The sequence below is a fragment of the Ovis aries genome, chromosome 23 (assembly GCF_016772045.2).
Source record: "Ovis aries strain OAR_USU_Benz2616 breed Rambouillet chromosome 23, ARS-UI_Ramb_v3.0, whole genome shotgun sequence".
Classification (NCBI taxonomy): Eukaryota; Metazoa; Chordata; class Mammalia; order Artiodactyla; family Bovidae; genus Ovis; species Ovis aries.
In genome coordinates, this window is record NC_056076.1 from 34,909,039 (window position 1) to 34,922,668 (window position 13,630).

The following is a 13,630-nucleotide window of genomic DNA, read 5'->3' on the forward strand; positions in this document are numbered from 1 at the left end:
AAAAATATTGCATTGTATATCTGAAAGCTGCTGAGCGAATAGATCTTAAAAGTTCCTATCATAAGAAAAAAATTAGGAACTACGCATGATGATGGATGTTAACTAGACATACTGCGGCGATCACTTCACAATATATACAAATATCAAATCATTATTTTTAACACATGATATTAATATAATAAAGTGAAGTGAAGTGAATGAAGGTCACTTAGTCATGTCCAACTCTTTGCGACCCCATGGACTACACAGTCCATGGAATCCTCTAGGCCATAGTAATGGAGTGGGTAGCCGTTCCCTTCTACAGGAGATCTTCCCAACCCAGGGATGGAACCCAGGTCTCCCACATTGCAGGCGCATTCTTTACTAGCTGAGCCACAAGGGAAGCCACAAGGGACATTAATATAAAATCATATGTCAATTACATCTCAAATTTTTTAATTTAAAATTTTTAAATTATCAAAATAAACTTCCAAGCAAACATCTTCCTCAGTCAATACACGTGGCTTGATTCAACTATAAACACAAAACATCTAATGAAGAATTTTCTTTTTTTTAAAGAGTTTATTATTATTACTATTATTATAATTATTATTTTGGGGCCTCACCACAAGGTAGTTTCCCAACCAGGAGCTGAACCCAGGACCTTAGCAGTTAGAGCACAGAGTACTAACCAACAGATCCCTGGGGAATTCCCCAGAATTTTCCAAAATGCTTCTCAAGGTAAAATTGTTCCAAAATATTCATTTATAGAAAGTTCTACGTTAAGCAAAGCTAAGCACTTTTCTTTTCTGTGAGACTCTGCAGATCCTTTATGAATTTTATGACTTCCCAAAAGTCTTTCTCAAACTTCAGCAACACGCACTTTTTTCAGTAGACCACCTATTACCCTAACAATGGATAGAAGACATCTGTACTAGAAGTCTATAGTTAATTATATTATCAATAAAAAATTAGGTAACTTGAAAGTTTTTGAGTCAAAAGTTTAAAAAAAATTATTGTACAAATAGACAACTTGGAACAAAGAAAAAAAAAAGAAACAGATAACGTGAGGTTTTGGTAAGAGGACGCCTGAGAATGATCTTGAAGACACATAAATCTCCAGGTGGAATGCATTTTAATTAAACCTTTAGAATACAAGCAAGTATTCCTGGTATTTTATACCCATATTTAACATATATTTAAATAGTCATTTCATGATCCTTGTATTAGTTTAACAAAAAAAAAAAAAAAAACATATAAAACTAATCTATTTTAATGAAGACATAAGTTCCTCAGTTTTTAAAACAATTTAAAATATTAAAATAAGCCAAAATCACTTCTTTATAAGCATCAGAAAAAGAGAGCCCGCAACAGAAAACTATGTTTAAATTGCACAGGAAATAGTAAAAGGTGCTATCTTTACCTGGGGTTTCCTCTCAGTGCAGCATGGTGTAGAGCATTAAACCCATTGTTGTTCGTAATGGTAACATCTGCTCCAGCTTCTAGAAGAACTGCCAGGATGTCATCACGTTTCTTACTTATTGCATCATGAAGAGGAGTATCGCCCTCAGAATCCTTTTTTTTTTTTTTCAAAGTTTTAAGAGATTTTCATTAGCTCTTCTTCAATTAATTATTATATGTAAAGTTAATTCTTATAATGATCTACTAAGCAAAGAAAAACAGAAGCCATATCCAACAACCAGTAATAAAACATGCTGCGTGTTAAATTTCAAAATGCAGGCAAGAAATACTAGCCTCACTATAGTAAATAAATTTCTAGTCAATCTAGATGAACAATACAATAAACATGCTATAGTTTTCCAAAGATAATAAAAACAAGGATGTATCCTCAAATACAATTAAAATTTTAATGAGATAGAAAAGCTGACCTCCACCCAACTCATTAGCTTACAATGGGCTGCTATACCACACTCCTACCATTAACGGTTACACCCTAAAATTCCATACCTATTATAAAATCAATCCTAAAACTCCATACATATTTTCTAAATCAGAAAATCTTCCAAGACTAGATTAAGGTCTAGACCAACAATCTAAGATAAACTAAGCTACAATTAAAATAATTTAGACTCCTCTGAAGTAACTATTATGAATTGCTGAAGCTCACTGTCACGGTCAATAAAGTTAAATCAACTCCTAGCTGATATTTTTACAAGTCCCCATCATCAACTCCCCACATACAAAATCAATTTACTGACACTTTCTTTTTTTTTTCTTTTTACTGACACTTTCTTAACAAAGGCTTTTCTAAGAAGGAATAGCTGCCGATTTTACGGCATTCTATACCTTTGGAATCATTCACTATGACTGAGCTAGGACTGATAACGAAGGAATGCTTGCCACACAAACTAGTATTGCCATCTAAAAGAATCCTGGAAATACCTGCACAGTATAATTCTGTAATGGTTTTACCTGAAGACTGGGATGACAGCCAAAGTCCAGCAACGTCTTCACCACCTGAAGGTGACCTTTATTGACAGCAATATGAAGCGGTGTCTGCCTGCGCTTGTTTCTAGCGTTCAGATCGGCGCTGCCCCGGTGCAGCACTTCTATAACGGCTCCTTCATCTCCAAAAGCGGCATGGTGGACTGCTCTATCGCCATCTTTATCCTAAACAGCGGCAGTAAGTCTCGGTCAGTGAATGTTTCAGAAAGAAAAATAAGTGATGCTACTGTAATAATTCATCAAGAACCAGATTAATGTAAGAAAAGGAAACAGAGTGGAGCCAACAAGGTAACTAGAAATTCATTTGACTAGTGATTAGCTCCAAAGATAAATTATGACCTGGATCATTACATCATGCACACACATACTAGACCAACAGTTACATCAGAAGTAGTCTGATTCTTCAGTACTCCTAAATTACCAGCCATGATGGTAAGCCAACATTAGAAAAATGTTAGATCACAACTATATATGAAGTTCTTTCATCAAAAAAATCTTACACAGACTTTTTAATAACATAGAAATTATACTAACAGTTGAGTAACTTAAAAAAAAGAAGGAAGAATGCCAAACAGGATGATCTCAACCAGCTTTAAGGGGAGAAATACATCCTCATGTTAACACTGGTTATCTCTAGCTGATGAGCATACACTTTTCTATATATTTAAGAACAGAAAAAAATTATTAAGCACTTCATTTAAAGATAAAAATGAAACACAAACAAGTATAATTCTATACACTCAAACCACCAAAACTATTTCAGAGGGATCCAGTAGGTATGCCTCACCTAATGTTAGTGTATTTCTGAGGAGATGAGAGATAGAAAAGGACCCAATTGCTTAAGTGTTTCTCAAATGTAAGAGACTGCTTTTTTAAAAAAATGCTTGTACTGAACCATAAGGATAATATACATAGTGCATATCAAAAAGAGTCTCATTGTTAGATGCAGATGGAGAAGGATATTATAAGGGTACTGCTTTATTCCATACACATCTCAAATATTAACACTCAGAAGTAAGCAGACTCTCAGACTTCCTCCAACCCACGTAGCCCCTGGTAGACTAGTGGTTTGAAAATCCATATTGCACTTGGGCTTCTGAACTACTTTACAAAGATAATGCAGATAAATATCACCATGGTTAAATACATTTAAAACAAATGAACACGATAGTTGCTAAATTCAAAATAGTTTTTGTTCTTTGCGTATTTTCTCAAATAGATACTAAAAATAAAACTGCTCAAGCAGGAGTCCACAATGGCTTGACAATCATTCTTAAAAGGCCAAGAAACCACAATTCAGAACTTCTCTTTTACTAATATTTCAGCAGAACAAGGTTAGGAGTTTTTGTTACTGCTCAACCTTAAGCCAAAAGGAACTAGCAAACTACTACAGGAAAGAGTTTAAGGATTCAACTCTTATGCCTCTCAGCAGTATTATGTCTAAAATCCCAGAATAACAAAAAAAAACAAGCTTCTTAAAAAAAAAGTTTGTGTGTGTATATTGTTAACTTCTCTAGTAACACATTTCAGTATTTCATAATCTTAGATTTAAGATCTTCCTAACTTCCAGTCCAGATTCATTTTCTGTTATAATTTTTAAGCCTATCTAGTGGTACTCCTATTAAAAATAAGATCATCAATCCACTGAGACTCACTGAACAAAGACAGGAACTATTTATGAAATGTACCATATACTGACGACTGTTAGAGAACTGCTACAAAAGCACTTTAATGCAGGTTCCATCAACAATTTGCTTATGTTACAAAAAATAATACCTAAAAAATTAAAACCCAAATATATATGTCAAAGGGAAATACACAAGGAAAATGTAAAAAATTTGGAACATACATACATACATGCACTAGAAAACAACAATTAATTTCCAGATTTTTATTCTAAATTATAAAACCTCACTTGCACAAAGACTGTAGCTTCCAGGTTTTGTTGCTTTCTTCCAAATTTATCTTAAGTATTTCAGAAGGCTTCAAACAACAAGAGCTTTATTCTGTCTCTGATACTGCCACCAAAAACCAGTTGTTCAGGCCCAGCACAACAGCTCACTTCCAAAAGGTGATCTAAAGAGACCTGCAAAGGGGCCCCAAATTTAATCTAACATTGATCTTGGTCCTTTCTACCCTCTTCCTCCCCTTCGTTTCCTCCCAACCTCTAAAACCTGCTCTTGTTCCACCCTACCCCCTGGCTGACAAAACCACAGCCAACACATTCAGGACCTATCAGTCATGCTCATCTACTTCCTTTTGCTGAAACCCTAACAAGCAGGCACCAAATTCTACGGCTTTCACCCTTCAGTTTAGGCTCTGTTCTCTCTCGTCCAGTTCTACATCTAAGTGATTCAGGCCTTCTTTCATTCTCATTCACCTGACCTACTTCCATAGCTCACCCAGCCTTCTTACTTCAATCTGTTCTTCATACAAAAAACAGAATTTTCTTTATAAAACACAAAATTTATGTTTAAAATTCTTTCATGTAACTCTGTAAAGAACAAATCTCTTTTAAAGCCTACTTCTGTGGACCATCCCAGACTCATCTGCTGCCATCGTCCCTCACACATAAAACTAACTTAACCAACTGACTTGACCCCAGATATTCATGCGCTGCTCTCAGACTTCAATGCTCTTGTTCATTATTGGCTTGAAAACACACATTCTTTAAAACTCAGTACAGGCAACTCTTCTCTTATGAAACTGTCCCTGCCTCTCACAAAATTAGTTTAACTCTAATTTCTAATTTATTTTCAGCAAATTATGTCAACTATTTTATTATTCTCAAATATCATAAGTAACATTGCACCTCATCTTACTGTCTATAAAACTCATTCAATTAATCAAGATGCTGCTATCCTGATCATACTTAAACCTGAACAGACTATGTGGATATGGTATATTCTGCTGTGTTCTTTCATTCATTCAGTAATCATGGACTAGGTGCCCACTATGAACTCAGTGCTGTTCTGGACACAGAGATAAAACAATAGGCAAGACAAAACTCCTGTCCTCAGTTGCCATTCTAGTGGGGTAAAGAGAACATTAAAAATGAAATATGTAAATAAAATGTAAATGTTTGGTAGGAGGAAATGCCAAGGAGAAAAGATAGCAGGGAAGAAAGACAAGACAGCCAAGCAATGACCCCTCCCAGGGAAGGTGTGAGTAAATAGCTGAGAGAAGTGAGAAAAGGCCCTGAAGACATCTGGGGAAGAGAAGTGCGAGGAGACAGCACAGTGGCAGCAGGAAGGATGAAAGTTGTGTGAATTCTGGATAAATTTCACTGAGCCAACGGGATTTAGTGATATTCCAAATAAGGAGTACAGGGGAAAAAGAGGAATCAATGATGATTTTTAAGCCCCAACCTGTGCAACTAAATAAAGGTGCTGATGAGAGAGGACTGTAAAACTGATATGGCCCCTTTAAAAATCTGACCTTTTTTGTTTGGGCAATCTCAGATTGCACTCTGCCTTCCTGCAAAAGGCACCTTAAGGACTGTTTTCTGGGTCTTATATTAATAAATCAGATCTTTTCATGCTTTTAATAGAACAGTATTTTGGGGTAGGGGGAGTGTGTAGGGAAAGGGAAGTGGAAAAACTTCTAGCCATAACCGGAACTAACATGGTTTCCTAGGAATCATGTATGCTAATTCCTAGAGCCATTCTGGAGGTTATTACTCTGAGTCCTGATTTGTTTTCCAAAAAAGAATTTCCTTGAATTAAGTAGTCTTAATGGCACCCTACTCCAGTACTCTTGCCTGGAAAATCCCATGGACGGAGGAACCTGGTAGGCTCCAGTCCATGGGGTCGCAAAGAGTCGGGCACGACTGAGCGACTTCCCTTTCACTTTACGCTTTCATGCATTGGAGAAGGAAATGGAAACCCACTCCAGTGTTCTTGCCTGGAGAATCCCAGGGACGGGGGAGCCTAGTGGGCTGCCGACAGTGGGACACGACTGAAGCGACTTAGCAGCAAAGTCTACTTCCCAGTTCCTGTAAATACAATGTTTCTACAGTTTTGTTTTCATTAACCAGATAAACAGAATCAGACAGAATCAGCATCTGGGATGTGTTCCTTGTTTTTGTTGGTTTTTTTTTGAGAAATTGCTAGCTTTCACTGAAAAGAACAGTGAAAGTGAAGTCGCTCAGTCATTGTCCAGCTCTTTGCGACCCCATGGAACCCCCTACACCAGGCTCCCCTGTCCATGGATTCTCCAGGCAAGAACACCGGATTGGGTTGCCATTTCCTTCTCCAAACATTCACTAGTTGAAGAGAAATGTTTAATAACAACACAGATAATAATGAAACCTTAAATTTCCATTGTGTTCTATAAGTGGTATCTTAATTGTCTCCCTTACTCAACTCTCCACCCCTTCAAATTATTATCATAGATGAGGAAACAGAAGGTTAAACCAATTAAACTTTTAGCTCAAATATTATTTTAGACAGCAACAATACCATTCAAACTTGGGTTTTTTGACAAAAGTCTAGTATTATTCCCTATTAATATTCTCCAATCAAAAGAGCTTTCATTTATCTTAAATAATAAAACCACTTAAAATTTGCTGATATCATCAGTATATATTTGTACTATATTTGAAAAACTTATTATAAAGAATTCACTTTTTAAAACTGGGCTTCCATTCAGTCCCCCACACCTTCACTTATTATATTCATCAGTAAGAAAACAAAAAATACTGAGTCCCTGGAGGATGAAAAATGAGCTCACCCAAATCGACATACCTAAGACCCCACAGTCCTCGGTGCCTTTACCTACACATTAAGAAGGAAACAGAATGTAACCCTACTGTATTCAGTAGGTCATACATGGAGACAACCAACTTTCCAAAATAGCTCTGAGTTTTCCCTAAGAAAAAGAAATAGGGAAAAAATGTAACCTCATCACATATTGGAAAGGTATAATATAGAGCAAATAATTTAGCTTTCTAACAGCTTACATCAACTAAAAAATCTGAAATAGTCATCTATACTAGGGGCCAGCAAACTTTTCTGTGAAGGGCCAGAAAGTAAATATAAGTTTTATAAGCTACAAGATCTCTTGTCACAACTACACCAACCACTCAATTTTGCAGCTGGAGCACAAATGCAGACTACACAATAAAATAAATGAATGAGTGTGTTGTGTTCCAATAATACTTTTAAAAAGAAATGAAGGGCTGGACCTGGCCTTCGGGCTATAGATTGCAATCTGTGAGCTATACTATCCTGAGCTCACTTCCTGATGCAGAAGAAGGAAATTAAAGGATGCAGAATGAGAGTCCCAGAGAACAAAATGTATTCTTCTCTTTATTCAGCTAACTACAAAGTTTTTATTAAAACTGGATTTTTTAAAAGTCATTGTTAAATTATTGTGTCTAGGTGTGTTAAAGGTATAATAAAGGTTTTAAGAGAAGAGCACTTATCTTCTAGGATACATACTAAAACTATTTACAGATGAAATAATATGATATCTGGATTTGCTTCAAAATAATTCAGTGGAGGAAATGAGAGTTAAGAGGGTACTGATAAGACAGACTTGGCCAGAAAAAATAACTCAAGTGGAATAACAAGTACACAGGATTCATTAAACTACTCTATTTTTACAAATGTTTAAAATTTCCAATAATTAATTTACAAACAGATCGATTAATTTACAAACGATGAACCATAATTTTAAGTGCATTTGAAAAATTAACTATTTTCTCCCTCTTTTAAACCAGAATTTCCAATCAGCATTGCTGACATTTTGCACTGGATAATTCTTTGCTGTGGGAACTGCCCTGTACATTCGAGGATGTTTAGTAGCATCCTCAGTTTCTATCCATTACATGCCTGTCAGTCCCTTGCTCCCCACCAGACAGTTATGACAGTCAAAAATGTGCCCACAAAATGTCCCCTGTGGGACAGAAATGCCCCCCAATTAAGAATCACTGTTTTAAGTAAATTATATTGCTATTTATAACAATGTTGAATCTTACATTCTAGAAATATGAAATTTTGCTGAACTTTTGCTTTAGTCTTAAGCAATGATTTATACTTCAACCCATTTTTTAAATGTAGTTTTCCCTTTACCCACTGGGAAACTGTGTTATTAACTTAATCAGATGTGTAATTACCCCCTTTTCACACTATCTCTACAAATTACATCTGCCTACAATGGTTTTTAAAACAGAAAATGCTCAGAATGGAAAAAAAAAAGAGGCAGTATGGTAGAAGGCCACACATATCTGTTTAGTAACAGATGGAGTTTCCAAATTGAATGATGTTATTTACAAACTACGGGCCTCATTCCAACTCCAATCTTATGTGGAGAGTAATAACTGTTTTGCTTATTTGAGCTCAGTTAAGAAAGGAAAAAAAAACCCTACTCTTGAAACATAGTGCCAACTTCATTCCCAGCTCCCTCGCTGTAGCCCTACTCTACATAACCTCTCATGTGAACAAGTCTTTAGAAACACAGATTTATGGACAGTCTCACTTTGTAAGGTTTAGTAATGCTGAATCACAAAGTATAGTTTTTTTTAAAAATCAGGCAAAAAAATTTTTGAATTTTAAAGCCTCTCAGCTTATTTTCTTTAATCAGAAAAGTTTGGGGAATTCCTTGGTGGTCTAGTGGTTACTACTCGGCACTTTCACTGCCATTGCTCAGGTTCAATCCCTGTTCAGGAAACTAAGACCCTGCAAGCTGCAGTTAAGTTCAGTTCACTCGCTCAGTCGTGTCCGACTCTTTGCGACTCCCATGAATTGCACCATGCCAGGCCTCCCTGTCTATCACTAACTCCTGAAGTTTACCCAAACTCATGTGCATCAAGTCGGTGATGCCATCCAACCATCTCATCCTCTGTTGTCCCCTTCTCCTCCTGCCCCCAATCCTTCCCAGCATCAGGGTCTTTTCCAGTGAGTCAACTCTTCACATGAGGTGGCCGAAGTATTGGAGTTTCAGCTTCAGCATCAGTCCTTCCAAAGAACACCCAAGACTGGTCTCCTTTAGGATGGACTGGTTGGATCTCCTTGCAGTCCAAGGGACTCTCAAGAGTCTTCTCCAACACCACAGTTTAAAAGCATCAATTCTTCGGCGCTCAGCCTTCTTCACAGTCCAACTCTCACATCCATCCCATGACTACTGGAAAAACCATAGCCTTGACTAGACGGACCTTTGTTGGCAAAGTAATATGTCTGCTTTTTAATATGCCGCAAGGCGTGGCCAAAAAAAAAAAGGTCAGAAGGGTTGTAATATTTTTCTTTGTAGTTTCTGGATTCATTAAAAACTGGGATGTTCAAAATGTAGTATTTACAAAATATTACATTATACTAAGTCTCTCTTGCATCACCCAAAAAAAAAAAATCTTTATAACACATACTGGGCTCCTAAATTCACAACCAAGAAAGATGTGACTTAAAGTTACTCTGTAAATGTAAAGTCAAATTATATAATCTCATTCATAAATACATCACAGTAATAAAACATAATTTGACTATAGTTTATAAATATCTAATATGCTAATGTAAAATCAAGCTCTAGACAAAAGAAAATGCCAACATCAAGGATGACCTAAAATACCACTGGTTCTTTAGTAGCTATTCAGCAACTCAAGATATACACATTTGAGGGAAAAAAGCAAAAAGAATGTTAAGACTTCTGTTTCCAAACATGTCTTTAAATTTTTATAATTAGTAAAAACAGGCTGATCCACAAATTTTGCCCTCTAACATTGAAATCCTTATTAAATAGCTTCCTCAGATGGGAGTGTCACTTGGACAAAATTGCAACATTTTGCCTAGTTTGAATTTGATAGAATTAGGCTTACTCCTAAATAATCCTGCATTAGAGGAAAACAAATACAATTCTAATATATTTTTAAGTGATGCAGTTATAGTTAACTGCAACAAAGGAAGCCCTCTGCCCACACCAGCCAATGAAATTTCAATGCCAGTAAGAATCATTAATTTCTCCTTTAATAAGAACATGTTCTACATTAAATTAAGCACATATACATACATAGAGTGATAAACACACACTGTAAAATCTTAAAAAACCCATATTAAGGTTAAGAAACAGTAAGACTAAACAAATTCTAATTTACTGGTTCCCTCGTGAGAAAACAAAAAAACAAGGAAAGCCCTCTGCGTGCCATAGATCAGGAAAAATCTTGCCCCATGTGATTCATATTCCTCTTTCCTCAACCTTCCCAGTATGAGTCATGGGTAAATACCACCGAGCTCTCAACAGCATAGTAGTCCTACCACAGCAAAAGCAAACTCAACCTTCTTCACTCAGGGTTATGCCTAGGATATCAAGAGATCACAGAAAAACACAAAATGCTTCACATTGTCTTTTCTCAAATTTTTTTCTTTTTAATCAGAAGAGCCTTGAGTTAATATTAAATTTCAACATGAAAAAGCATCCATCTCGATGATACAGAAGGACCATTTCTAGGACATTAATTTTTACTTAAATATTTTTAAAACTTAATTACCTCTGCTTCTACATCCACATTTTGCTTCAAAAGTAACTTCAAAATGTCAACATGTCCATTCTGACTAGCAGCTTGCATAGCTGTGTGACCAGCACACTGTCCATTCACCTAAATACAAAAAAGAAAGGATAAAGGAATGTCACAAAAAGGGAAGAGTCAATACATATACATGGTGTAGGTTTAAACCCAACAAACTGAATGATTCTGTGAGAACAATTCAGGTCAGTGTTCTATATATCCTGATACAGATCACCAGAAATGTGATCTGTGTCACATTTCTAAGTTAGGGAGGGATTCAGGCACTCTGAGAGTTCCACTGTTAAAAGAGTTATGGAAGAACTTTTAGCCAATCAAAAAGTTGAAAACAGAAAAGGATGAGAGGGCAGGAGGTACAAAGGGAAGTTACATTTATTTTAAATATGTGTCTATTTTAATTATTATTAAACCTCAGAGTCTGTTTCAATGGAAAAAAAAAAGTAATGAGGTGAATGGAAGACTTTTAGAAAAGATACTTTCTAGTATAATATAAATAAATTCAACAAATCCAGCCAAATGTCAATGATAAGCAAACTATCACAAAGGATACATAAATGAGTTACCAGGGTAGCTATACACAACTGTTCAACTGTTCTACTATAAAGCAGTAATATCCAATTACTGTTCTATAATTGTTCTACTATAAAGCAGTAATATCCAATCTTTTCTTCACCTCAGATGTTGTGTAAATGGATATGGAAATGCAACATGGAAAAATGGACATTTTTTTCCAAAGACGACATTTCAAATGGCCGACATGAACATAAAAAAGATGCTTAGTATTACTAATAAACAAGGAAATGCAAGTAAAAACACAATACCATTTACATTACCACCCCCTAAAATTAAGCACTTAGGTATAACTCTAACAAAATGTGTAAAAATGTACATGAGGACTACTACAGAACTCTGATAAATGAAATTAAGGAACTAACTAGATGGAGAGATACTCCATGTTCGTGGATAAGAAGACTCAATAATGTCAAAGATGTCAGTTCTTCCCAACTTGATCTACAGATTCAACATAATCACTATTAAAATCCCAGCAAGTTACATGTATGGAAGTTTATATGGAAAAGCAAAAGGCCCAGAACAGTCAACCCAACATTAAAGGAGAGCAACAAAGCTGGAAGACTGACACTGCCTGACTCCGAGGCGTACTACGACGCTACAGTAATCATGACAGTGTGGTTCTGGCCAAAGAATAAACAGACGGAAGAAAGGAAAAGAACAGGAAGCCCACAAACAGCCTCTCATAAATACAGTCAAGTGATTTTTAACAAAGAAGCAAAGGTAATACAAAAACAATCTCAACAAACAGAATAGATGGAAAATTTCTATATATCTTTCCATTTCAGTTTATAAAACCTAAAACTGCTCTAAAACGAAAATCTAAAATTAAAAACTTTTCCAAAATTTCCATATATGAAAGACATCATTTCCAGGATAAAAAGATCAAACATTAAAAGCAACAGATTAAAACAGATCCACAACACTGTACAAGTTCAGACACTGGTGAAAAAAGAGATCTTCATGCTTAAAAACATAAAACAGCTCCCATGAAGGATCAGGAATCAGAATGGCAATTCTGAATGCTGGAAGAAAATGGAATTATTCTGAAGGAAAATGGTATCTAAACTTGAATTCTCTTCCCATCTAAAATTTAACAGTAAGGTTAAAAAAGTTATATACTAAAGGTATATTTCTCATGCACCCTTTTTCTGAAGAAGCTACTGAAAGCCACACTTCACAAAAAAACAGAATAAAATTGGAGACAGAGGGACAGAGGATAAAGAAAACAAGAAATCCAGCACAGGAAAGAGGGGAAAGGAACCTGGAGGATGATGAGTGAGAGCCATTCTAGATGGATCCTGTCAGAGGCAATGAGAGAAATCTCTCTGAGATGAAACGCACACATAACCTGATGTGCTGAATATCTTAAGAGAGTACACAGTTAAAACGGAATTCTGGAGAAGAATCTAATAACAATACAGATTACTAACAAATGAAAACAAAAGTGTTTAGATTATGTCCTGGGGTTAAGAGAGACAAGTGAACCCTTTGAAACAATGGAAGTGTTCTACATCTGAATAGGGCTGTGGGTTATATAGGTGTATGCATTTGTCAAAACTGACTGATCCATGTTTTTCACTGTATGTAAATTACACCTCAGGTGTTTTTTTTTTGTTTTTTTTTTTTTAAGGAACAATTATGAACACCAAGGAAAGCAAAAAGTTGTGCAATAAAACACAATCGAGTATCCTCCACAGCTCAGATATGCATGCCATTTGAATAATAACATGCAAAATTAATTCTAACATTAACAAAATTATAATGCAATACCACATTAAGAACCTGGAAGAGGTATGCATGTGCGTGGAAAGGATGGGCTAAACGTGGAGAAGGAAAGTGGAATCCTCGCCTTCACAGAGCAGTTATCAAAACATAACTTCAAGTCAAGAAATAACCTACAAGTCAAGAAATAACAATAGAAGTATGTTACTGAAAGATGAGGAGGTAACTGTATGAAGGAAATCAGCTGAAAGAGATGAAAATAGTTGCCTCTGAAGAAAAGGAAAATAGCACTGAGAAGGAGATGCTGCTTTTCATAACAAATCTTGGAGAACTATTTTTCCTTTTAAATTTTTAGAATGTACTACATTCTAATAA

The 13,630-nt window shown here is 35.7% G+C and overlaps 1 protein-coding gene across 1 annotated transcript in view; it reads right to left on the minus strand.

The window, feature by feature from the left end:
* The window catches only part of MIB1 (MIB E3 ubiquitin protein ligase 1), a 103,060-nt gene that overhangs the window by 43,439 nt on the left and 45,991 nt on the right, over positions 1 to 13,630 (minus strand). Inside the window, exons 10-12 of the mRNA XM_004020480.5 lie at positions 10,925 to 11,032; positions 2,413 to 2,610; positions 1,403 to 1,554 (exon numbers count right to left, since the gene is read on the minus strand). Coding sequence (XP_004020529.3) covers positions 1,403 to 1,554; positions 2,413 to 2,610; positions 10,925 to 11,032 — 458 coding nt within the window. The remainder of the gene's footprint in view (positions 1 to 1,402; positions 1,555 to 2,412; positions 2,611 to 10,924; positions 11,033 to 13,630) is intronic.